The sequence below is a fragment of the Solanum lycopersicum genome, chromosome 9 (genome assembly GCF_036512215.1).
Source record: "Solanum lycopersicum chromosome 9, SLM_r2.1".
In the NCBI taxonomy this organism is placed as follows: domain Eukaryota; kingdom Viridiplantae; phylum Streptophyta; class Magnoliopsida; order Solanales; family Solanaceae; genus Solanum; species Solanum lycopersicum.
Window position 1 is genome coordinate 59118966 of NC_090808.1, and position 26630 is coordinate 59145595.

Consider the following 26630-nt stretch of genomic DNA (forward strand, 5'->3'; position numbering starts at 1 on the left):
TATAAATTGAAGATCCTTCTTCTGGTATCATCCACAATGTAATCGTTAAAGAGTTTTGTTTAGGGGAGATTTCTCTCAACAATTTTAATCTTTTTCTTTTATATTAGTTTTCATACATAGGCCAATTGGTCAAACCATATAATAATTTTATGTTTTTAGTATAACTTTTTGTCATCTAATTTATCTTCGTCTTGATTTGCATTTATAAGCTTCTGCGACGTCCTAATCACTTTCAAATCCGACATATTTACTATTTTTCTGTTCTTTGACTCCTTCTGCATTTGGTGATAATGTTTTTATGTTGGCTGAAACAGTGGGTTCACAAGCACAAATTATACCCAATTGACTCAACTCTACAACGAATACAAGGATAAAGGTGGGTGCTATGTTAACTATCTTGTAAGTACTCTTTCCCCCCCGACCCCACTTGTGGGATTTCATTGGGTATGATGTTGTAGTCTTTCAATATTTTATTTCTCTGAAAGTTTGTTCACTCTTGATAGAAGTTTATTGGTGCCTCTAAAGAAACCCTTATACATATATATTTTTGTATTGAGTTATCAGATTTTGAAGTCTTGGCCTTCCCCTGCAACCAATTTTTGAAGCAAGAACCTGGTACAAGTGAGCAAGCTCAAGAATTTGCTTGCACAAGATTTAGCGCAGAATATCCCATTTTCCAAAAGGTAAGCAAATAGAATGATAGCAAGCATTATCTGAATATCAACGGTCATTTCACTCTATTGTCATGACTCACATTGTTTTTTGTTACACTTTTATAATCCTCCTATAGGTACCTTGGCTTACACAAGTTATAATCACATGTTTAGGATCTTTGAATCCTCGTTATCTATTTCACTTAACTTCAATCCCAAGCTAGTTGGGATATGCAATATCAATCCTCACCATTTGTTCCACTTAATTTTTGATATGCTTAATTCCAATACTTAATAATTTAGATTTTTTTTACACTAGAAGTGCACTCCTACCTATGTGTATATCTTGGACAAGATTAAAAAGGCTTCTTGAAAATGTTGGACATAATGTAAACAAACAAGATGGGTAAATCATAATCCCAACTAGGTGCTATTGTCTACATAGAATCTTTTTCTTACACTGTATTCTACTTTTTGGCTAAGTCTACATAGCTTTCAAAATTTCATAGATTTTTCGAGATAACTTCTTTCCACACGATTTAGCTCCATCTCCTCTCTCTTAACACTTCCAATTATCTTGGTTTCACACCCAAGGACCAGTTTATCTGGAAGTGTATGTAGGACATGGCAAAACTATCTCAAACAACCTTTTAATTATGCAAAAAGTGATTATGTTAGCTCCAATACTCTCTAACAACCTTCTCTTATTTTATGCTCTTACAGTGTAGATTTGTGCCTTTTTTCTGAAACTTTGTGTAAATTTGTGCCTTTTACACACGTCTTTTCTAGATTTATCTGATCTTGTATTGTCATACATCTATGACACTAATCTTGTGGATATGCTAGACCTTAAAGGCCTAACATTCACTCCGGTGATACATTGTTGTTTGCCACTGTTCAATAGAACTTGTCTTTCACTTTAATAGGTATTCTTCTATCGCATACTACTCTAGTAAGACTTCTCTATTTCACCGTCCTATTTCAATTATGTGTTACATCTTCATCTATCTAACTATTCTCCTAGATATCGAGTCTAGATATCTGAATTGTCTACGTTTATGCACAACAAACTCGTGTAGTCTCACTTCAAATTCACTTTTCTTATGATGGCTATATTTACCATGCATATATTCTGTCTTCCATTTACTGTTAAAACACTTACTTTTTAGGGCGCTTTTAGTGCAAACTTCTGGTTAACACCCTCACTAGTTTTGTCAAATGCAAACAGTTTGTACATGAAAGAAGGACAAATGAAGTAGAAAGTACGGAAGGCAAAGGCATTTGACTGTCTAATGAGGGGCTCTAATTCAAATCGAAAGAATGAGTACAGCTGCAAAATTTGCAAAGTGAGAAAAAAATTGAATGAATTTTGAAAGAGAGAAAAAGGTTCAAAGAAGAAAGATGCTGCTTAGGTTCAGGCAGTTGTGACGATCTCAACCTCACTCACACCGAAATCAGTAGTAAGAATTTTTCGATGACAACAACATACCCAGTAATCTCACAAGTGGGGTCTTGGGGGGCAGGGGAGGGGTGGGGGTGGGGGTAGGGGAATGGGTTAGGATGTACGCAGACCTTACCTACCATTCTGGGGGGCAGAGAGGCTGTTTGCGATCAGGGTAATATGATAAATAATATGTGACCTTAGAGGCCAGGACTAAACTGAAATTTTGTTAAGTTGAACCCTGGAAATACAGTTGTAACGGCCAAATGTGCACTTACTTTTCAAGCTTAAAGTATTATATGTTCCTGTCTCCTTCAGAAAGAACTTGTCCTTGAGGTTTAAAATCTGGAAATTGAGAGCAAAGAAAAATATGATATTCATCTGGGCTTTTTGGTAATAGATTCACCTACTGAACTATAACCTGTTTAGTTGTGTTCAAGTATTGCAATTGCATTGATCAAGGGTGGTCCATTGGGGGTGCAAACTGGTAAGTCAGTTGAAAGGAGTTGAGTTCTATCCAATCCTCTTTTTCAGCTGTTAGACATGAAACATTTGAGGAATCTTTAATTATACTAGCAGTTGCAAATCATAGGTGGCAATCCTTAGCCAAATCCTGTTTTCTGAAAACAATTGCTGCTTCTGCTTCCAATCTCACCCAAAATATTCAGAGGAAACGTCGAGTTCTTCCTGACAGGCATTAAGGATTGCCTAGTGGTTTGTAACTTTGTATAAACCTAGTCACTGATTTCAAAACCCCTTCAGCATCTCATTATTAACCTGCATTTTTATCCTGCCTAGTGCTCTTTTTAAATTGTTCTTCTTCACCTTATCCATAGGTTATAGAGGAGTGGTAGGAGGATCTGTTTGAAAGATGTAATGGAATTGAAGATCTCAAGAAGAAGAAAAAGTTTCTTTGTATTTCTTGATGAATACCCATGAGAATGGGTGCTTATAAAATGAGTCCTAAAACTAAATAAGGAAAGAATATCACATAATCAATTAAAATCAATACAATATTGTTCTACTCCTATATTAAGCTATTAGTTTTTGGACACATACGTTGCACGTGTATACCAAACTATTTAGTACAAGATTGTGCATAATCAAGATTGTTGAGATATAGATTTTGCATAATCACACAAGATTATTGAAATGTTTTTGAGTAACAAAAGACAAATTAATAGGGTAAAGGTTTCATGAATGCAATACTTTGTTAGTAACTTGTAAATTGAGCTAAAAAATAAGAACTATAAATCTGACGAATAAAAAGGCAAAGTAGCTATCTATTATCATTTTAGCACCCATTGATTATACACTATCCAAAAGAAAAAAAATTAAAAAGGCAACAAAGATTAATTGAAAGTGAATTATATACAAAGTTATAATATGTACTCTAGATTTACTGTCACATTTTTTTTCATCTTATCGGCAAAGTAGTTACCTATTAAAATTTAGAAGCATATAATTCCTTTGAGATGCGTCACGAATTATTTTGAACACACAACAACTATGGTAAAACTCATACTGGATTTTTTTTGAAATAATGAGGATGACACGAATTTTGTTAGAAACTTGAAGAAATTTGACCCTCCTAAGCAAAAGCTTCGCCAGTTACATGTCCTGGTAAATGGTAAGTTATAATCAATTTCTTGTACAATTGTTGCTGCACTTGTAATCTACAGAATTAAAAGTTGAAGCTAAATACTTTTAAAAATTATACTGTAACATGATGAGGAATCAAATTTTATCATAGCCTCTTAATTCCTAGATCTCTTAGTAGGAAGAGAAGTGTATCAACTTGGAAGCATAATGTAAAGGTTGAAGAAATAGAGAATTTAAAAAAGATCACCGTCAGTGTGTGAGAATTTCACGGCCTAGTGATAGATTTATAGTTCATAAAATTTAACAGAAACAAATAGACATAAAACATGCAATTTTTTTAATGAGACAATATCCTAAGCATGTGGAAGAAATAGAAATGGGTAATTAAAGGTGAAGCGTAAAAACTTCAAAAATATGATTCACTTGTGTTCATGTGAGAGGAGAATGTGGATGACAATGCTCAGCCTGTTATCCGACTTCGTCAATTCTCTGAAATAGATATTGAATAATATTCACAATTATCTAGATATATTTTATACATTATCTTGTGAGAAGCATATTAATACCTCCATTACTGCACAATCACTTAGCAACCAATATGACTGTTGGGGTCTCTAATAGAAGACAACTTGAAGCTAGGTACATGTAACTGAATAAGCTAAAAGTTAATTTAGTTGAAGCGGAATAAAAAGAAACTATACCAATTAAGTGTAACCATTAGCTTGATATTTAATTATAGGGAAGAATTTTCATTAGCTGACATTTCTGATTTATTCATAGTTTAGTAGATTTTCATGATATAAGAAAGACAAGGACAAAGCAAAATTGAGAAAGGCACATGTAACTGAGTAAGCTAAAAGTTAATTTGTTGATGTTTAGAATTCCAAAAGAAATTTAACGTAACAAATGTAAAGAGCACTCACTCGTTATAAATAGGGAAAAAGGACAAATATACCCCCGAACTATCATTAATGGTATTATAATACCCTCCATCATGCTTTTGTGACATAGGTGCCCCTGTCATCCAAAAACTAGAGCATATATACCCTTTATACTAACGGATATACACGTGTCATAATCTTATCCACCGACCCGACATCGGACCAATGATGTGTTCACATTTGTTTAGTAATCACTAACGGACATACCACTCATAACTTTTTCTTTGATGATGTGTTGATCAATTTCAATATGCTTTGTTCGGTCATGTTGGACTGGATTTTCAGCCATACTGATTCCAACCTTCTTGTTACAATACAAGGAAAGTTCCTTTTTTCATACAATCTCAATTCCTGTAGAAGCTTTTATAACCACAAAAGTTCACAAACACCCTGCGCAATAGCTCTATATTCTACCTCCGCACTTGATTTAGCAACTGCAGTTTGCTTTTTGCTTCTCCAATTAACTAGGTTTCCTCCTACAATTGTACAATAATCAGATGTAGATCTTTTGTTATCTGGAGATCCAGCCCTATCCGCATCTGTTAAGTCTTCTATTTGGTGGGGACCGTGTCTGGAGAGAGTAGACCTTCCACTGGAGACAAATTCAGATACCGCAAAATGTGAAAGACAGCTTGCATATTAGAATCTTGGGGGGGGGGGGGGGAGGGGGGATCGTGCATGGACTGACTCACCAGTCTAATTGAATAGCCTATATCTGGTCTAGTGTGATAGAGACAAATGGGTCTTCCAACCAACCTCTGATATCTCTTTATCAACGGACTCTCCAACTCTGCTCTGTAATTTGTGATTGCTTTCATTAGGAGACTCTGCTGGTTTGCAACCTCTCATGCCAGTTTCTTTCAAGGGGTCAAAAACATACTTCCTTTGAGAAATAATGATTCTTCTGTTTGATCTAGCAACCTCAAATCCTAAGAAGTATTGCAGTTCTCCAATATCCTTGATCTTGAATTCCTATGCCAACAACAGCTTCTTCAATCGGATTATCTCCACTTTGTCATCTCCTGTCTTTACTATGTCATCAACATAAACTATGAGAAGAGTTAGTTCACCCTTTTGATGTTTAATGAAGAGAGTGTGATCAACATTGCTTTGTTGGTAGCTGAAGGATATCATTGCTTTGCAGAATCTATCAAACCAAGCTCTAGGAGATTGCTTCATTCAGTACAAGGCTTTCTGAAAGTATTTAAACAACGTTTAGTACAAGATTTCTGTACCTTTGATTGTTGTAGCAGAATGAAAATTCACGAACCGAATGATTTGCTCCAAATCCTTCTTTGAATCACTAGGAAACAAAGATAGTTTCACAAACTAAATGTTTTATTATGTCTTTAATCTAAATTTTAGAGTTTTTGTTGTTCTTTTTGTTTGTTTTACTTTCTGAAGCGTTGAAGAAAAGGAAAGAAAATAATTAATTTAAAAAGGTGTGATTGTTAACATTGGAACAGTTACATAGTAACTGTTCTATGTAACTGTTCCCACCCCTTTTTTTAAAATTATACTTATCTTTTTCTCCCTTTTTTTAATCCAGAAAAGAAATTCTTGGGTTTGTTCGGGTCGGGTCGATCCACAAGGGCGACCCAAACCCAAAACTTACACTTTCTTCAGTCTGCATCTATGTTGCTCGGACTCTTCAATAATGTCAAGGGGTGCGTTTCGGATTCGCCAAAAGTAGTGTATTTTTTGGAGAATCCGACACGGGTGCGGCATCGAAAGTGAAGAGTCCGCGCACCTCGACTTTGTTCAGTAGCAATATCCTTGTACACCTCCTCTTCTAACTCTCCATGAAGAAATGCATTCTTCACATCAAACTGTTGCAAGTCCCAATCAAGATTAGCTGCACAAGACAAGAATTCTACTCCAACAGGGGAAAATGTCTCGTGATAATCTATTCCATAAGTCTGAGTGAACCCCTTAACCACCAATCTTGCTTTGAATCTAACAATGGAACCATTAGCTTTATGTTTTACAGTAAAACCTATTTACAACCAACTTCTTGTCCGCTGGTGATGCCACAAGTTACCACATCTCATTCTTTGATAAGGCCTTCATTTCTTCAATCATAGCTTGCTTCCGTTTAGAATGTATAAAAGCTTCCCTCCAATTCTAGGGAGTATACACAAAAGAAATAGGCAAGGCAGAGGGGCTCTATAGGAAAGGAGACAAATAATTATAGGAAACAAAGTTATATAATGGGTGTTTGATGCAAAATCTTACTCCTCTCCTGTGAGCAACATGCTAATCTAACTCATTAGGAAATGTTGATAATTCATGAGAAGAACAAGATTCGGTTCGGCAGATTGCATGATAACTTCTTCTGCTCTATTTCTCACCGATCAAGTTATCAGCCTCCCCCTGAATTCTTTCTCCATTTTCACTTTCAACAATAGAACTAAGAAAACCATCTCTAATGCTGAAATAAGGCTCAAATTCTCAAAAGGTAACACCCATGTTGACAAAGAATTTCCTAGAAGGAGGGTGATAGCATTTGTACCTTTTATGTGTTAGGGAATACCCTATAAAGACACATTTAAGAGCTAGATCGAGTTTCCCGGAGTTTGTGGTGTAAAAAAACGAAAACCCTCAATACCGTGGAGGAACATCAACGTCATTCTTACCCTTTAAAGCTTCCAAGACACTTTGAATTGATTGTAATTGGTTATGTAATATTATCTTTCCTTGTTTAGTCTTAGGGCTCACTGCATAAGTACCCATTATCATAGGTTGCTTATTCATCAAAAAATACAAAGAAACTTTTTCTTCTTCTTGAAATCTTCAGTTAGATGTTTCTAGCTTCCCAGAACTTTTGTAGTTGTTGATTATAAAGGCTTGAAGCTGAATTCAAGCTCCTTTGTTCCTTGATCGACACCCTTAAGCTTCAAATCAGTCACCATTAGTGCAGTTCATTAGCTCTAGGAAGTGATGCTTTGATTCCGAGTTGTAACTAGAGTGCCAATTCAAATCAAAGGAACCCAAAGTAGTTCAGAAGTTGCAAAGAAAAAGAGAGAGAAATGACGGGAAAAAACTGAAGAACAGTAAAAGTTCAGATGGAGAGATTCTTAATTCATTCCAATCCTCCTGCCAATTTATGATACCGAAGCATCAAAATATAGGGTTAGGCAATTACAGAGATCCCAAGATCATGTTGACGTAAACTAGTGACAAGTTGCAAGGTAGGCTAAAATGTAAAATAGAGTTTGAACTAGGAGCAACTGTAATGTGAAAACTTTGAAATGCTGTTATAACTTACAACTGCCAAATGTTGTGTTGCACTTAATGTACTATTTTTTTCTTATAATTTTTTTTTTTTTGGGTTGATAATGTTGAGATTACACTTTATATAATCATGAGTGGAAGAGGAATTAAAGTAATTGTAGAAGTTCAAGAATCAACTGATCTGTGGCTAAAGATGAGTTGGAGTAATTGTCGAAGTTTATGGATCATTTTATCTGTGTTGTGGTTTAGCCATATGGATCCTCTTCTCCCATTTTTATTGTCCTCGAGAGTATTTTGCAAGATTGCTAGCATGTCCTTTTTCTGTAGTTAGCTAATTATTGCCTTCAAGTATGCCATGAACAATCAGAACTCCTCTCTGTTTTTACTACTGAATTCATATTGTCGTTTCTTTTTTTTAAAATATTGGCTATACATATCCCTCATTCTTTCTCTTTGAACTTGTTCCTATTTTTTCACCTTAGTATTCAGTTTCGAGTTATGTTCATATTTTATTTAATTTTCTGTTCTGCAAAAAGATGCACATAGTAATTGGATCTTGGTGTTATACTACTGCATCGTTTAAAAAAAGAGAGCAAAAAATAGTCTGTAAAATGTCTGTGAAAAGTGTAGTGGAAAAAAGTTTGGCTATATACTTCATAAAAAAGAAGACAGTTGGCTATATTGTTAATATCCATTAAGCTGATAAATATACGTTCGAAAATGGAAGCAGTGGTTGCAATTGATTGAATACTTTTAAGGGGTTCATTTGGTACAAAGATCAATGATGTAGGGATTGGTAATGCAGGAATTATTTTTATCAAGTGTTTGGTTCATTGTTTCTTACCTAATTTTGTGTATTGTTTAAAAGTTTATGAATTTCTTTTTTCAATTATACCCTAGAGTTATTATGAGATTTTCTATTTCATGTAATTGAGTCAAGATAGATAATTCACGAAGAATATTATTGTTTATAACATTTTTAACTTGCTAGGAGAATAGAAATTTTATTGTCATGTTCACTATTTTCACTTAAATTATTTGAGAATAAATAATTGTCATCTTAATAAATTGGAGTTAATATCTCAAAAGCTCACACTACTATAATGATCTATAGAGAAAATTTATTGAACTTTGTTTTGTATAAATAAGTTTTTAAAAAAAAGACTCTTTATCATAAAATTAAAAAAAAAATAAACATAGCAAAATAATTTAAACTATATATATATATATATATATATATATATATATATATATATATAATACACACACACACACTTGTTTTATACTACTTGTGTAATTTAATGGACTTTCATTAAGAGACAATATTTTATTTATGAAGTGTTCTTAAATACATACATCTAACATTAGCATATTAGTTGGATTATAATATTTTATATTAATAATTAATAGATTCAATAACTCATATTTTAGAAAAAAAAATTGTATCTAAATAATAAAATCTATAAGCTAATTTATTTAAATAAATTTATTAGTACAAATATAAAATATAAAATCAAAAAAATAAACAAAATGATTAAAAGGGTTGGAGGGGGTATTTTTGTCTTTATCTAGATTAGTCCCGTGGTATTTAGAGCTAATACCACCAAATGGAAGGTATTAGTTATACATTCTCTAATACCATGTGGGGTGTATAACTAATCCATGAATTGACCCAAAACTTCTATAAAATATAGTATTAAATAATACAACATATAATACTTGGACTATTTCTCCTAATACTCCGATTAAGAGTTATCACCACCACTCTGCTATCGCTTGATATGGACTACCAAAGTTATTTTGGCTCTACTTAAATCTATGATATAATAAGGGGGAAGAATGTGATAATAATTACTTTGCCTTCTGGATATTGGGTACCCTACTTATTATGTCATTTATCCTTGAGTAACCCCCCCCCCCCCTAAAGAAATGCTGCTTAATAAATTATTCCCCGATTGAGATACTTAAAGTATTGGTGTGTTTATGAACTATGTGTATCTTCCCTGTGCAAGGACGGTCTTAATAAGATTTTGAACCAAAATATATGAATAAAGCTTATATTGTTGTTTGATTGCAACATAGAGGACTTAGTAACACACTTTAATCACAAAAATTTGATTCTCAGGTGCGAGTTAATGGTCCAAATGAGGCACCAGTCTACACATTCCTTAAAGCAAGCAAAGGTGGTTTTCTCAGTAGAAGTATCAAATGGAATTTCACCAAGTTTTTGGTTGATAAGGAAGGGAAAGTTATCCGGCGCTATGGCTCAACCACTCCACCTTTATCAATCAAGGTCTCTCTCTCTCTCTCATGTACTCACACACATACACTCAACACAGCACAAAACAATGCAACATAATAGCCACACTAATGTTGAAGTTCGTGTGGTTATCCTTCCCTTGCTTATAATCATAAGTTCTCTTAATGTATCACTTCTGCGGTGGTTTTGAGTAAATGCACCTTGTCAATTCTCCTCTAGAACATTGATAAACCACACTTTGATTATCCTATATATAGTTGTTCTCTAATGAAGCCAAATGTTGATTGTTCCCTCGGTCACCATCCCTTTTAGTCCATGACTATCGTGGATATTTTTTTTTTTGGTATAAAATGGTCATGGTTGATAGCATAGCACAGAAAGATTTGACAAAATCATACACAAGCATCTTTTCAAGTTCTTTGGTCCTTATCACTCTCCATCCCATGCTAGGATTATTTTGTCCTTTTGTAACAATACCTATATAGCCCTTCACTCCATGACATAATAGTTTGGTCTTCTCGTGCCTCGGTAACACAAATTAGAGTTTTATACTGCTAGATGGAGGAAAGTTGTAAGAATGGCAAAAAAAATAAAAAAACGAAGAGAACTGTTTGTGAAATGATAGTAGTGTTTGTTCAGAAGAATTCCGCTGAACTTGAGAATATGCTTTAATTGATAACACAACTGAACACGTTTTTTAGTACAAAAAACCAAGGAAGGAGCAATAGAGAATTTAATAGACTTTCCGTGTAGACCAGAAATGTAAAGCATTTGTTATATCGCTTGTTTGCATTCATTATTTCTTGCAAAGATTATGATATATAGACATACTACTAGGCGTTCTTATCGCCACCTTGTTAGCCTCTTAGTATAGGGAAATAGAGTACTACACAAACATTACTGCCAATTGGGTTAGAGGAAATCTTCTAATTGTTACATTTTAGATATCTCAAGCCAGCAATTTCTTATAAGTCAGTCTTGGCTTGCCCTTCTACTTGTAGTTCAAGTGGCTGAACGCCCATTTCCTCTTATTATTTAGATAGGTTTGGAACCCTATACAAGAGGCTGCTGCTGCTCGCCGCTCGCCTAGAGATTGTGGGCTAGTCATATCTTTTACATTTATTCAAATACTTGAAATTTGCATGTTAAGAAAAAATCGGGTGTTCCTTGTCCTCACTGATGGAACCAGGTCGGATTCAACCTCTATTATATATATGTACATAAAAATTGATGTTGAGCTCGGATGAACCCCTTGCGCGCCCCTAGCTCCTGCCTGCTTGTCCTTGGACACTCTTTAAATGGTTTTAACAACTAAAGTAACAAATCTTGCTTGGATTTTGTTGCAGGGAGATATCGAGAAGGCATTGGGGGAGAATTGAGAAGATTGTATCTTAGTAAAGAGGACAGTAGAAGAAGCTTTATGACAAAATTGTATTTGCTAATAGCTGGTGTGCTCTTTAAGTTTAAATTCATTCCTCTTTGTGACTTTGTTTGTATGTGCTAATATTATATTGTATATTCTGTATTTTAGCGGTGTCAAAAATAAATCGAACTATACCATCCGTCCAAAATTTTAAGGATTTGGTTCAAGATAATGTAAATTAAGTTTAATTTCAACTTATTCGAGCCTTAATCTATTTTAAGAATATTTTCAATTGAGCCCAATGTAATTTTTTAATTTTAATTCGTTTTATACTCTTTATTTACATTGATGTAATGTATGTTTCTATAATAAAGATATGAATTACTATCTATTTTATATCTTTTAGAATTTATCTATCCTTTTGTAACTTTTTCTTTTTTAAATTTTATCTTAAATTGAAATTCAAATTGTGGATTCAAACTTAAATAGTAATAATATATTAGAATTATTGAGATTAAACGGGTGAAGATCTAACTCATTTTAAGTCCATTTGAATTTAAAGTAAATTTGGCTGGGTTTCGATCCAATCCAATTTTTCTTTTAGTTTATTTTAATATTTTCAATTTTAATTCAATCTGTCTATTTAACACGCCGTGTTCACCATTTTTAACAAGTTTTATATACTAGTAATAATTCAACCTGGTAATTTTGGTTCTCTTTACCTTTTGATTCGTTTCTCTCTCTCCTTTTAGTATGATTATAAGTTGATTCCTAAATAAATAAATTATTAGAGTAATTATCTAGCAAGTAAATTGATGTAATTAACATTTATATCCCAAAAAAATATGTACCCTATAAGGGCATTTTTGGAAATACAAGAGCACTCAATTAAATAGTGTTACTCCATTCGTCTCAATTGGTGTAACATTTTTTAAATTTCGAAATATAAACAAGTTTATTTTTTACCTTAACTTTTTCATATTAATCTTTAATTATTTTGAAATATCAATTATTGTGACTTATATTATTTTTATGTGGTTAACATATATAAATTTATTTTTAAAAATGACGATTTTACGTGCAAATTAACAGTCAAATTTAAATTGTTTGACTCTTAAAAAATGAAAAATACCACATGATTTTCTAAGGGTTTTGGTATTAAAAATAGTAGTATTTCGATGTCAACGTTTTGAGTTAATGTTCATTCATAGTTTCTTTTGTCTCTTTTAGAACTGTACACAGGGTCAGACACACGTGGGTTTTTAGGGGGCTTTTCTCAGTAAAAAGTTATATCGTATGTTATGATAAATTTTTCGTATGTATATAGATATATTAATTTTGAACTCCCTCATAAACAAGAAGTAAGTTGTAACGTATTGATAAATCTATGAAAAAACGTTCTAAAAGAGTAGATTTAAACCTAAAATAATTCAAACGTGAAAGAAAATCCAAATGTGCTAAAAGGTTTGTTGCAACGGAACTAACTTTTTGTACCTATAAACAAACTATATACTTCTTTGGAATTGTATTTTGTTGGTTTATTCACATATTATATATAGATATACATATATATATATATATATATTACTTCATTAAATAACTTAACTACTGTTACGATCCAAGATCAAATTCACCCTCAATAAAAAATTTCATTATAACAAGCGAAAAATGAATAAAACACAATCCAACACTATATGCAATTATGGAATTACTATTAATTGGATTTATGACTAAAGGTTACAAAAGTACACACTAACATTCTCCAAGGAACTAGTCTAAACAAGTATAAGAGTTATAATTTATAAAAAAAAATAAGATACAACTCCTACCATAAGGAAAGAGGAGTGGAATCTAGTGGAGATTACCACCTTCCTCACCAATGAAACATCACCAAAACCTACAAACAAACAATGACAAATTTCATATCAAGAGTAGTATTAGTACATATATAATACGTATTGATAGACATCATCAAGTCGATTCAAATCGATCACATACTAAAAAAGTAGACATTCAGAAATATGAAAGCTACACCAACATGCTTTTACCATCCTAGGTACAACACCCATAAACTAATACATTTTGATCTCAGCCTCCTACCTTATACATTTCATTGCCAACTCTACCATTAAAAATTCGACCATCTTTCTACTCTAAGCTTCACAAATCTACTTTTTATTTTACTCTAAGACTACCTTTTTATGTAATTCTAAGGCTTCATAAGTGTACCTGTTATGCCAGTACCCTAAGAGTTCCCAAGTATATCTGTTATATCACTCTAAGGCTTCTTAAGCCTACTTGTTATGTCACCCTAAGACTTCCCAAGCCTACCTATTGTGTCACTCTCATATCAAATCATAATACAAGACCATCACTAATTTTGTTCACCAACCTACTATTCTCTCTCAAGTTCTCATGCTAACACCCGACCCCTTTTGGATCAGTACCTGAAACTCTCGCCTTACACCAACTTGGCCATCCTGACTCAAATATATCTCATCATATATGTTCTAAACACTGAAAATCATAGAAAGTCTCAACACCAAAACTATGTACCAGCCTTACCTAGTAATCATAATTTGACAAAACAATTAGTATACAATATAATAATAAAAAAAATATAGCATAGTTTGGACTTTCATGCTGAACTTTGTGTAAATATGCATAATAAACATGAACAATCTTAGCACGACAAGCTATGTCTGATTCATTAGACCTTTCAAGTAATTCATCCACAATATTTAACATATATAAGATGGTCTACACAAGTACCACCCTGATATTTAAACACAAATCTCATACACTGATGGACTAAAATGCGATAATCACATAAACTATGAATCAGAAAATTTGAAATTTTTTTCTTCATAAAATTTTAATCTACCTTGTCATAGAGATTCTCATCCCCTACACGTGCCTGCTATATATAGCGGATTTGTGTATCAGTCCATATGGTACATAAACACCTAGCTACCTTTCAGGTCATGATTATATGGATAAATATTAAGTCCCTTTAGCATGTGTGTGTATATATATTAGAGTGAGTCATATAATTATGGAGGGAGTGTTGGAGGGTTCTTGAAGTACTCGATATTAATGTAAATATATCATTTAATGATAAACCGATTTTACTCATCAATGTATTGCTACTTAAAATCAAAATATGAGCAAATACTCAAAAGCAGTAACGTAAATTAAAATGTTTCTACAGTATAAGAAAGAGTTCAGAAAATTCGTTGTTTTGGAAAGAGGAACTCCCTCTGTTTATAGACAACACGGGTCTGTAAATCAATACTTATTGTGCCTTATCAGAAAGTTTCTTTGAAAAAGTCACACTTTTTTAAAAAAAGTACAATCCTTTAAATGTCACAATTTTTCAAAAAAATTACAAATTTTCAAAAAAAATTCTAATTTTTTATTTTTCATTCAGACCTTTGAAAACCCAACGAATATAGTTCGTTGATAGGTGTGGATAGTTATGACAAATTGGTCAGATGTAAGTTATGTTGAATTTTGAAAAAGGTGTGAATGGAAAATGAAGAGTTGCGACTTTTATGAAGAGTTGTGACTTTTATGAAAAATGACTTTTATGGAAAGTTGTGATTTTTATGAAACGTGATGACCTTTCTGAAAGATTGTGACTTTTCCAAAGGTTTGTGACCTTTCAGGTAAGGCACAATAAGAACATTTTCGCACTATCCTTTGTTTTCTATTAAATTGAGGGATTTCCTCTCATTTTAAATAGAATTTATGGACTTCTTCTTCAACTACTAAATCTAGTATTCTAAGTGTATTTTAATGCCGTTGAGTGGTTCGCTGACATCGGAGTTTTGAGTCTCTATACTCTGGTGATTGAGATCATTTTACCCTGGGAGGTCATATTCCAAATCAAACCTCGGATACTAGAGGGGAATAATTTTCTTAAGGGGACACTGTGAATTCAGTGGACTTGATCTTTTTCCTATTAAATTTTTTTCAGATTCTGGTACGTGTACAAACTTTAGATTTGTGAACTAATTTCAGTTCTTCTATTCTTTTGTTCTTCACTGGTTCATTAAACTTGGTAACTTCGTGTTTCTGCAAAGTTTGTTGGAATCAGTAATATTCTTTAGATACATATTAACAACATTTCTTCTTTAAGAAAAATATTTCGTATATTTTTTTAAAAAATCTGTTTCTGATTCTAGTTTCGCTACTAGTTTTAATTTTCTAGTTGTGAAAATGTTCTTAAACTTTGTTTTCTTACAAAGATGTTCAAAGTTTTGTTCTAAGTATGTTTGGAATACAAGATGAACAACAATCTTAAGGAAATTATTATACTGTTAGTATTTTTGTATTCTACTGATTAAGAGAATCTGATGATGGGAGTAGAAGATAAATGCATTACTTCTTCATAATTCGTTGCTTTGTTTAGCAACGTTGAAATGAGAATGTAAACAGAAAATTTTTATGGTATTCCGTTTAAAGATTACCAGGTAACCTTCTTATTAAATTATCTATGGAGGAAAATAGTTTCTAAGAGTTATCATCTTTGATTATTTTTTTTAAATATGTGTATCTTTGAAAAAGATCTGCAAACCATATGTTGTGGAATGAATTTTACTTTGCAAATATTGTTGCCTTTAAAATTCTTTAGTTTGCAAAAATGAGAGATGCATATTTTTGTTTGATAAAATAGTATGTCAAAATGTTATAGTTGGAAGACTATTTGATAAGAAAAACATTTCTATGTGATAAAAAATATGTGTTATTCTGTTTGAAAAAAAAAAGACTTTTGTAGTTTTGTACTCCATGAGAAATGTTAGTGTGTCTGATTTAAATTGGACTCTGCAATTGGTTTGAAGAATATGAAAACTTCACATAATAAGTCAGTGTTGTACTTTTTATTTTCTATAAACTTCAATGTAACATAGAAATAAATTGTACAATTTTGTTTTGTCCTTATTGTTAATATTTAAAATACTAAGTGGCAAGTCTATTTATGATAGAGAAAAATACTAGTGACTTAGAATTTGTAATTTTGTGTCTCTATGGAATGAACTTTGACATTGTGTATACATTGTCAAAGAGAATCACAGCACCATAATTCTTTCGTAGAATAATGTTTCCAACATTAAAATATGTGGAAAAATTATTTTCAAATACTTGAAAAATATTTTTGAGATCACATTTGAAATGTGGGGGTTATTTGCTTATGATTAGACTTGGTGTCTAATTTAACTTTGGTACAAAAGTTATGAAATTCAATGATACTTTTGTATTATGTTATACCCACAAAATTCTTGGAGTATATTTGGTATTGTGGTTGTTGAGTTTCTCTATTACTAGTATATAGTGTGACTAGTATGAAACATCCAAATTATATATATACTTGTTCAAAATAATTGTGTTCTTTTATGGAAAAAAAATCACTTAAAATGTTGTGATTTTTCATGAAAAGACATGTCTATTATAATAAAAGTATTTGCATAGACATGAATAATATTGGTGAATAGTCATTTGTTATGTTTTTGTAAAAATAACAGTTGGACTATATTGTCTTTATTGAACCCGATGAAACTTTGTTAGGTAGTTCTATAACAATCACATTGAAAGTTATGGAAATGTCCTTCTGAAAAGGATATTTGACAATCTAAACATTGTTTGTATCACACAAAATTGTAAGAAATAGGAACAATATATTAGTGAGGAAAAAGCTACCTCGCGAAGAGCTTTTCAAACTCAATGTTTTTATTTGTTCTTACTTGTTTGAGTCAATATTTGTGACATGAACACTTGGGGCATGTCAATTACAAAACCTTGTAAGAAAAACTGATCAACTTAGAAGTTTTGCCTAACTTTGAGTGCAATAAATAAAAATGTCAAGTTTTTTTTGGAATATGTTGAGCATTCTTATAAATTTGTTGAAAAGAATTTTAATCCCTTAGAATTGATTTACACTGACATTTATAATGTGAAGTTAACACCATCTCATGGTGGGAAAAAGTATTTGTTACTTTTATTGAGAATTGCATTAGAAATGACTGTCTATTTGCTAAATGGTAAGGATGAAGCAATAGAAATGTCTAGACAATGTAATATCGAAGTTGAAAATCAGTGTGGAAAAAATATATAAGAAGTGATTAGATTGGAGAGTATAAATCTCATTGTGCAGAAATATGTTTGGAAAGTGAAATATCAAACTACTGTCATATTCACCTCAATCTAATGAAAAACCGAACGTTGAAAGAAATGATGGATGCATTATTTATAAGTTCGGGTTTACACAAAACTTGTGTGGAGGAACTATCCTTACTGCAAAAGGGATCAACAAAAAATTGTCCTTTTAGAAAGAAAGCGATTTTGTTTGATCAGAATACAATCTTTTTCATATGAAAAATGGAAAGAAAGGAAATCCAACTTGAAATATTTCAAAGTGTGGGGGTATCTAGTCAAAGTCCAAGATCCTATTCCTGAAAGAATTAAAATAGGACCTATGATTGTGGACTGTAAAATGAGACTTGAGTAGTCTAGAGAAGGGTCTAAAAGGCCTAGGAAATGAAAAGAATAATGTACTTAATAAAAAAGATTATGATTTTGTAACATTTTTTGTGTCTTCTGTAGACTCATCCTTTGAAAAGATGGTGTCAATAAACAATATTGAAAGTTAATTGATCTTCTTCAAGAAAATAAACCTTTGGGTTCAAAATTTATCTTTAGAAGGAAAAATAACAGTTGATGGAACTGTTCAAAAATATAAAGCAAGACTTTGTGTCAAAGGCTTTAGAAAAAAAAAGATTTTGATCTTGTCGATATATATATACTCATTAGTAATTAGACTTACATCCATTCAGATGCAAAAATTATTACTGTGGTATATGACCTCCAAATTCATCAAATGAATGTGAAAAGAACTTCTTAAATGTAGAATTGGAGGAAGAAATTTACATGGTATAACCCGAGAGTTTTGTGGTACCTGGTAAATAAAAGAAAGTATGTGAACTTGTTAAGTCACATTATGGAAGCACCAAAACAATGACATAATTCAATCAAACCATGTCGACAAATGGATTGAAGAATGATGGAAGTGATAAATGTGTTCACATTAAAATCATAAGGTCATTGTTTGTTTGTATATTGGTGATATGTTGATAAAGCAAGTGGAATGAAAATTATTGGAGTTGCTAATGCGATCTTAGATATAAGAATTCGTAGAACTCCATAATGTTAAGCATTTTCACGGTCTCATTGCATGGAAAAGGTACTTAACTAGTTCAAATATTTGAATGTCAATATTGTCAAGTGTCCAATAAATGTGAGCTTTGCATTTCAACAGAGTGAAAACAAAAGTGACTCACAATTGGATTGTGCTAGATTTTTGGGAAGCATGACGTATATCATATAGTGTGTGCGATCAATATAGCATTTGTTATTTTAAACTGAGTCGGTTCACAAGTGATCCCAAATAAATTCATTAGATGACAATAAATAGAGTTTTGAAGTATTTAAAATAATACTTAAAACTATGTCTTGCATTATAACAATATCCAACAATATTGAAAGATATAGTGATGCAAATTGAATCATCGGAAGGATGAAGTAAAATTCACGAGTGGATATGTATTTACTATTGGTAGAGGAGCAGTCTCTTAGAAATATTTCAAAAGAGACATGTATCGCTAGCTCTACAATGATCTTTGAGCTAGGTGCTCAAGATAAGGTCGGTGAATAAGTTAAAAGACTCCGAAATTTCTTGATAGATATTCTATTTTGGCCCAAACCATTGGCATTAGTATGCATAAACTTTCACAGTCAAGATGCAATAGGTAGGTCATGGAGCATGACGTATAACGGAAAGTCTCGTCATATATGACATAGACATGATACTGTTAGAAAACTACTCTCTAGTGGAATTATCATAATTGACTATGTAAAGTCAAAGGATAATGTGTCGGATCCACTTACAAAAAGGCCTAACTAGAGAGAAAGTTAAAAGATCATCTAAGGGAATGAATTTACGGCTTAGGACAAGTCATCATGACGGTAACTCTATCTAGCAGACTGGAGATCCCAAGAGCTAGATTCAAGGAGAAAAACAAAGTTGTGAATGACGATTCGGCATTGTCAATAAACTCAATCCATTCTCATGATGAAGACAATGCTCAGGGACAAGGATACAACATTAAGGCTTGTTAATGAGTTAATAAAGCTTAATGGTTTTAATGATTTGCTAAGTTTGGCAGAATTGACCAAATAGTGTATCTACACGATAACACGGTTAGAAATCACCTATGTGAGTGTGAAGTGTAAGCCGCTTCAAAGAAGATGATTGTCAAAAGCCCATCTCTCTATACACTCATGAAACCAGGAGGTGTTCATGGCTAAAACGAACAAAACCGTAAGAATCATAAATGGTAAAGGGTTAATTGTGTGACATATGGTTGTCTAGGTATACACCAAAGTTCGACGGTTCAAAGATATCACATCTACCGATTGACCGAGTATATCCGACATATGTTCACTATGGAAAGTCCAAGGGGAAACCTACTTATCCAGATGCAATTAATTCTTGCTTGTAAAGTACACATACTTGTCCATTTCTTTGTCTTCGAGTCATTCCCCATTCATGCGGGGGATTGTTGGATTTTAAAAAAGGTGTGAATGGAAAATGAAGAATTGCGACTTTTATGAAGAGTTGTGACTTTTATGAAATGTTGCGACTTTTATGAAAAGTTGTGACTTTTATGAAAAGTTGTGACTTTTATGGAAAGTTGTGATTTTTATGAAAGGTGACGACCTTTCTGTGTGACTTTTCCAAAGGTTTGTGACCTTTCCGGTAAGGCACAATAAGAACCTTTTCGCACTATCCTTTGTTTTCTATAAATTGAGGGATTTCCTCTCATTTTAAATAGAATTCATGGACTTCTTCTTCAACTACTAAATCTAGTATTCTAAGTGTACTTTACTGCCGTTGAGTGGTTCGCTGACACCGGAGTTTTTGGTATCTATACTCTGGTGATTGAGATCATTTTACCCTGGGAGGTCATATTCCAAATCAAACCTCGGATACTAGAGGGGAATAATTTCCTTAAGGGGACACTGTGAATTCAGTGGACTTGATCTTTTTCCTATTAAAATTTTTCCAGATTCTGGTACGTGTTTTACAAACTTTAGATTTGTGAATTAATTTCAGTTCTTCTATTCTTTTGTTCTTCACTGGTTCATTAAACTTGGTAACTTCGTGTTTCTGCAAAGTTTGTTGGAATCAATAATATTCTTTAGACACATATTAACAACATTTCTTCTTTAAGAAAAATATTTCATATATTTTTAAAAAAAAACTGTTTCTGATTCTAGTTTCGCTACTAGTTTTAATTTTCTAGTTATGAAAATGTTCTTAAACTTTATTTTGTTACAAAGATGTTCAAAGTTTTATTTTAAGTATGTTTGAAATACAATTTATTTTGTACTACTAATAGTCATAAAATTATGTATGTTTGAATGGTTGAGGTTAATAGTGGAAAATATGTTGTGATAGTCCTTCCGTTCTTTTAAGTTACGTTGTCATGTATATTAAAAATATTTATTCTAAAATAATTGTTAATTTAAATAATTAAGAGAGAATTAATTATATTTTTTCAATTTTGCTCTTGATATTAATTATTTAGTTTAACAGGCATATATATAGATAAATATCAAAGAATTAGGGATATATTTGTCTAACAACACTTCTTATTAATTTTTGCTTAACAGTTGTGCTAAATCTTATCATGACAATTAAATAGGAACCAAGGCCGAAAATAAATAAATAAAAACAGTTAACTATACTAACGAAAAGATCTATTATCTTTACCTAATTTATTTTTGGGTGTTCAAAACCTAATCGTAACCAATACGTCAACCTGGCTTATTGTATTGTGATATCTAATAAATAGTTGATGAATGAATTAGATTTTATAATTAACGACTTATTAATATGGGATGGATTATTCAATTTTCTTAATTAACAGTTGCTGAACAAATTATAATTTTATAATTAACGACTTATTGATATGGGGTGAATTATTTAGTTTTCTTTATCAGATAAATTGTTAACCTATTAAGAGTTAGCATGATTAGCATCATTCAATATTTTCCATGATATATAATTATATATTATTAGTCGTAATAAGGCCATAAAGCAAAAAATTTGAAGACCTATTTACTTTTATGCTATTACTACTAATTTATATTTTTTGTAACATAGAAGAATTTTATAATTTAACTGCATTTAAAATAGGAAAAAGTAGTCATTTTTTAAATTGCATTTATGAAAAAAAAAAAAGAAGATTGATATTTACCTGATAAATACTAATTTGTTATCGAAACAATCCATATCTTTCAAGTTGACTAGCGAATTTAGTAAATTTTAAAATCAATATTTGTTAAACCAAACCGTTAAACGAAATTATGCGTCCGATCCATAGGGTTCAGCCAATAAGTATCAACAACAAATCAGTTAGATAACCATTTGGGGACTCTTTAAACTTTAATATTCATAAAATTCAAATTGGCCTAACAAATTAAGCAATGTCACATCTAAAACATCAATATGAAAAGAAAAAAAAGTTAATCATAGCATTGAGATAAGGTTTGGAGTTTTCTTATGTATGCTTGTCTTTAAGTGAACATTCAACAAAGGGAGAAGTATGTAATATATACATACCTCGTGGGCATGTTGGAATAATATACTTTAGGAATTATTTTCTTCTTTTAATTATATAACAAAATAAAAATAGATGTCACTACCACAAAACAAACCCAATTTATTATCTTTAGAATTAGTTGGCCAATATTTGTCTTTATGATAAGTCACATGCCATGTGAAAGTTATTTTCTATGTTCCCTCTTTGTTTTGTTTTGTTTTCATTTATAAGCCCCATCTAGTATGGAAGTTCAGTATTTTTCATTATTATTGGGATGCAATTATTCAATTTTTTATTTTAGTTTTAGTTTTAGTTTTAGTTTTGTGAATAATAAATCTATTTTTTTTTATTTGGAAGGGGGTGAGTCATGACAAGGAGAGATAAGTTTTATTTTTTATTTTTTGAATAAGGTATGGAGTGTACATTTATTTTTGATTGTTTTCTATTTATTGTTTGATATCTCAAAAATTTATTTTAACATAATTTTATTTTTAAAGATTTGAATATAATTTTCATTTAAGTAGTGAGGACCTAATAATTTGAATCATTGTTACACTACTATTGTGTAAAATCTATATGGTGTAATTGTAATTATTGGACTATAATAATAATCTTGATAACTTTTCTGAAATGATTAGTCAAATTAAAGTATTTGGCCATGATTTTGCCTTTTTATTAGCAAGAAATCTTTTACATAAAAATTCTTGTGTTGATATACTATTTAATAATTTTCTCCAATTTTTTTGGTTTATAGGTGGTGGAAAATTAATGAGATGTATTAAACAAATGCATTTGGAGATAGACGAACTAATTGTATGTTGATTTTCTAGCAAATGAAAAGCATAAATTGACATAATTTAAATAATTAGACGACGTGGAGATTCAAACATTAAAATCAATTTTATTAAGTAGTAATTTATTTTTAATATAAATCTATTCGATATATGTTAAATTCATAGAATCTCAATATAAATATAATAAAATCCAAGAGTCAACTAGTTGGGTGAAAGAAAATAGAAATTTATAGTCAAATCTAGTTGTAAATGTTTGTCTTGATATTTTATATTATTTAATTATAATGAAATATCGAGAAATATAATATAATATTATATAAAAATCATTTTCCAGTGAAATATTATTATAAAATACTAGATGATTATTTAAAGAAATGATTAGAGGTGCGTAAAAATCAAATCAATTAATAAATCGAATCGAAAAAAATGATATTAGGTTATTACTACTTGATAAATTAACTTTTAAAGGTTTTACAAAAGAAAAATTATAGAACTATTGATTCGATATTAACTTTTTAACATTAAATTATTGAATAAATCAATATATAACATAATAAAATAGTCATAATTTGCTACTCTACTCCTTATAATATGAAATATTATAATTAGTTTATTGATAATTTACTAGTCTACTCATTATAATATTAGATATTAATATTTTAATTTATAAAATCAAACTGAACCTACTAATACATCATAAATTTGACTCTATACTCTAAATAATTTAATTGAAGATATATATATATAAGTGTTAGATTGAAAAGACATTGAACTGGTTTGCCTCTCGGGCGGCAATGATCACAAGTGGCCGGCAAACTCATATATCCTTTTTATGTTGTTTTTGTCACGTGAAATATAATTTGTTGTCTGATATATATATTGGAGTTTGATTATATTATATAGTTTCATTCGAAGGAATAACACTTATTTATACTAAAAAGATTTTCATATTGAGAAATCGAATCAGAAATATCAAATTAAGTGAGAAAAAATAATTTTATCTACTGCACTACATCCATTGATGATACACATAACTACTATTACCTAAAGAGACAGAGTGCACGTGAGATCCCACATATTTTTGAATTTGAACTAATTAATGTACTTGAGAGGAGTATCTTATCTTTGACCTGGCCCCTCTTCATTAAGTCTTTGATATATAATTAAATATGCACTTGGAAAACACTAGAATCTTATGGTTGGTATTATGTCAAACATTCGTCTACTTCATGATATCTACTACAAAATATAATTAGTCTCAAGATAGAGTTAAATGTATACAAAGATAGAGTTGTATATAATATAGTTTTAGTTGGTTGGTTGTGTCTCATATTCTTAATATTATTCACATTTTTTACCAAGAAAATGTTAGTATGTATTTTAGGTACATAACCAAGCAAGTACTAGTATTGTGTATGTGCACGTATGTGATTTTGATGTCGTAGGTTATGAAGACAATAATTTTGTATATTAACGTGGCACCACCACACAATTGTATAGTAGAAGTAATTAGTGGAAAAATAATAAGACAATTAAGGAGCTTCTTAGAAAATTATTCACTTTTTTTTAATATTTCTTTTTCAAAATCAGTGTTGGGTCATAAATTTTGTAATTTCAGATTTGAAAAAGTACTTTAAACATGTCTCTTCTATTATTTTGCAAAAAAAAAAAATTATAATCAAACACAACGATTCATATTTATAAATACCTTTTTTTTTTCTAAAAAATTGAAATTTATAACCAAACGTCTAGCGAGTAAAGAAATAATGGAAGTTATAAAGATGTTATTAATGATCTTTACGCTAGTGAGCTTTCAAAAAATAGTATTGCTACAAAAAGTATAGAAAAACAATTTAGCTGAGAAACTTAGGACCTAGGTACGTAAACTTGCTAGTCGAAAAGAGATCTTCGCCTTTAGATATTCGTAAGGTAAAGTGCCGCGATTCTCTCCATCCGATATATATATATATATATATTTCTACCTTAATGACTCGAATAATTATTGAGTTCAGTAACATATTGAATCCACAAAATTCATGTAACATATTAGAACTACAAAAATGATAGGTCATGAAGTTGAGGAAAATGAACTATGACTCATTGTTTTAATCGAAAAGGGTTACTATTAATGCTCAAGACGTATTTATAAATAATTTTAAAATATAATGTTTACTTTTAACCTATTAGATTAAAAATGTCTTCAATGTTTTTTATAGATCTAATAATGTCCTTTTGTTAACATCACAATGGCATGACAACAGATGGATCATTTAATGAAATAAGTGGTTTCATCTTATTAGTCTCAAATAACACCTTATTAGACCTAAAAAAAAAGTTGAAGACAGTTTTAATCTAATAGGCGAAAGGAGAGCGATCTTATAATTATTTATAATACGTTAAAGAATATTTTTACCCTTTATCGTTGTTTAATTAGCACAACGTTGACTAAGCCATGCTAAGTTTTACCACCACATATAAATCTCCAAAACTATTGGTATCTTTTAAATTAAATAAAAAAAAATTTTTGAAGCCATGCAATGTTGTCATTAATTTTGTCCTCTGGTCTCTTATTGCTCTGTCTATTTTCACATTAAATACAGCTTGTACAAGTATATATACTATTTATTTTGTAACATCATGAGCAATAGTTGATGGGGCTACAAGAAAATGATTTCACATTTTATATAATTTAGTGATACAGCAAACCTTTATGATAGATATGTTAATGTAGGGTACACCATACAATACAAAGACAAGACATAAATGGCCCCCAACTTATTCCAATTTATCCATTGACACAAATTTCATAACATGTCCCTTTTATGTACTACCCTCTTAAAACCTTTATTCACCACATATTTTCCTTTCACATATCTCTAACTCTTTATATATATATATGTTCCTAAGTCTTTTTAAACATTATTTCATAAACAAACACTATAATTTCTTCAAAATATATATATATATTGAGTTTTCTATACATGGCTACTCTTGCAAGTTCAATGTCATCGTTAAGGAGTTCGAAAATGAGGAAATGGCAAGGATGTTCAAAGCAAGTTAGACAACAAAGGGCGAGACTTTATATTATTTGGAGATGTACAGTCTTGCTTCTATGTTGGCACGATTAATTATTATAATTATCGTTGTCATAGGCTTAATTTCTAGTTATGTTTTTGTGATGAACGATGATGAATCGATTGTATAGGTTTTTTTCTTTCTTTTCTGAAGGGTTGTGATCTTATAGACTTTAACTTTTGGGTAGGAGTAGTGTTAAATTACATGTAGAATGTAAAAATGTATACAAAGAGTTTATGATTGAATAGTACTCAAGGATACTTTTCTTATTACTAATTCACAAGGTGTTTTATTTTATGTGGAAACAGCCCATAATTATGGACCATTATTCTTCTTTTTGCAATTTGATTTAAGAAAATAAATATCAGTAACTAGGGATGACATGGTTTAAATATATCTTTTTTCAAAATTTACTGGGTACGTTGCGGATTAGGGATAAAGAATCTTTTAATTCGATTTTCAGACAAATTCTGTATCAGTTTTGCATAGGTTTGGGTACCACTCACTAGTCATATGATGAGTTTTAAGTAAAAAATTGAAACTGATTTATGAAAAAAAAATCTAGAAAGAAGAAAAATTATGTCACTATTTGAATTATTTTTT

General features: G+C 30.9%; 2 protein-coding genes and 1 long non-coding RNA gene across 3 annotated transcripts in view; 2 read left to right on the forward strand and 1 right to left on the reverse strand.

Annotated features, from left to right (window-relative positions):
- The window catches only part of LOC101258186 (protein HUA2-LIKE 2), a 29240-nt gene extending 17443 nt beyond the window's left edge, over nt 1–11797 (forward strand). The window contains exons 16-19 of the mRNA XM_026033072.2: nt 315–376; nt 565–683; nt 9997–10164; nt 11478–11797. Coding sequence (XP_025888857.1) covers nt 315–376; nt 565–683; nt 9997–10164; nt 11478–11510 — 382 coding nt within the window. The 3' untranslated portion in view covers nt 11511–11797. The remainder of the gene's footprint in view (nt 1–314; nt 377–564; nt 684–9996; nt 10165–11477) is intronic.
- A 1326-nt stretch (nt 11798–13123) lies between these two features.
- On the reverse strand, nt 13124–14495 carry LOC138338186 (uncharacterized). Its single transcript, XR_011211609.1, has 2 exons — nt 14379–14495; nt 13124–13391 (listed from the first exon to the last, which is right to left on the reverse strand). It is a non-coding gene; the product is annotated as an uncharacterized lncRNA (long non-coding RNA).
- An 11326-nt stretch (nt 14496–25821) lies between these two features.
- LOC109121105 (small polypeptide DEVIL 14) lies at nt 25822–26303 on the forward strand. The gene has a single exon (XM_019215608.3). The coding sequence runs from the start codon at nt 25934–25936 to the stop codon at nt 26078–26080; it is 147 nt and encodes a 48-aa protein (XP_019071153.1). The 5' UTR covers nt 25822–25933; the 3' UTR covers nt 26081–26303.
- The last annotated feature ends 327 nt before the right edge of the window (nt 26304–26630 follow it).

Excerpts from the sequence above, each read along its gene's own strand:
- LOC109121105 (XM_019215608.3), top strand. The coding sequence starts at position 25,934 with ATGGCTACTCTTGCAAGTTCAATGTCATCGTTAAGGAGTTCGAAAATG.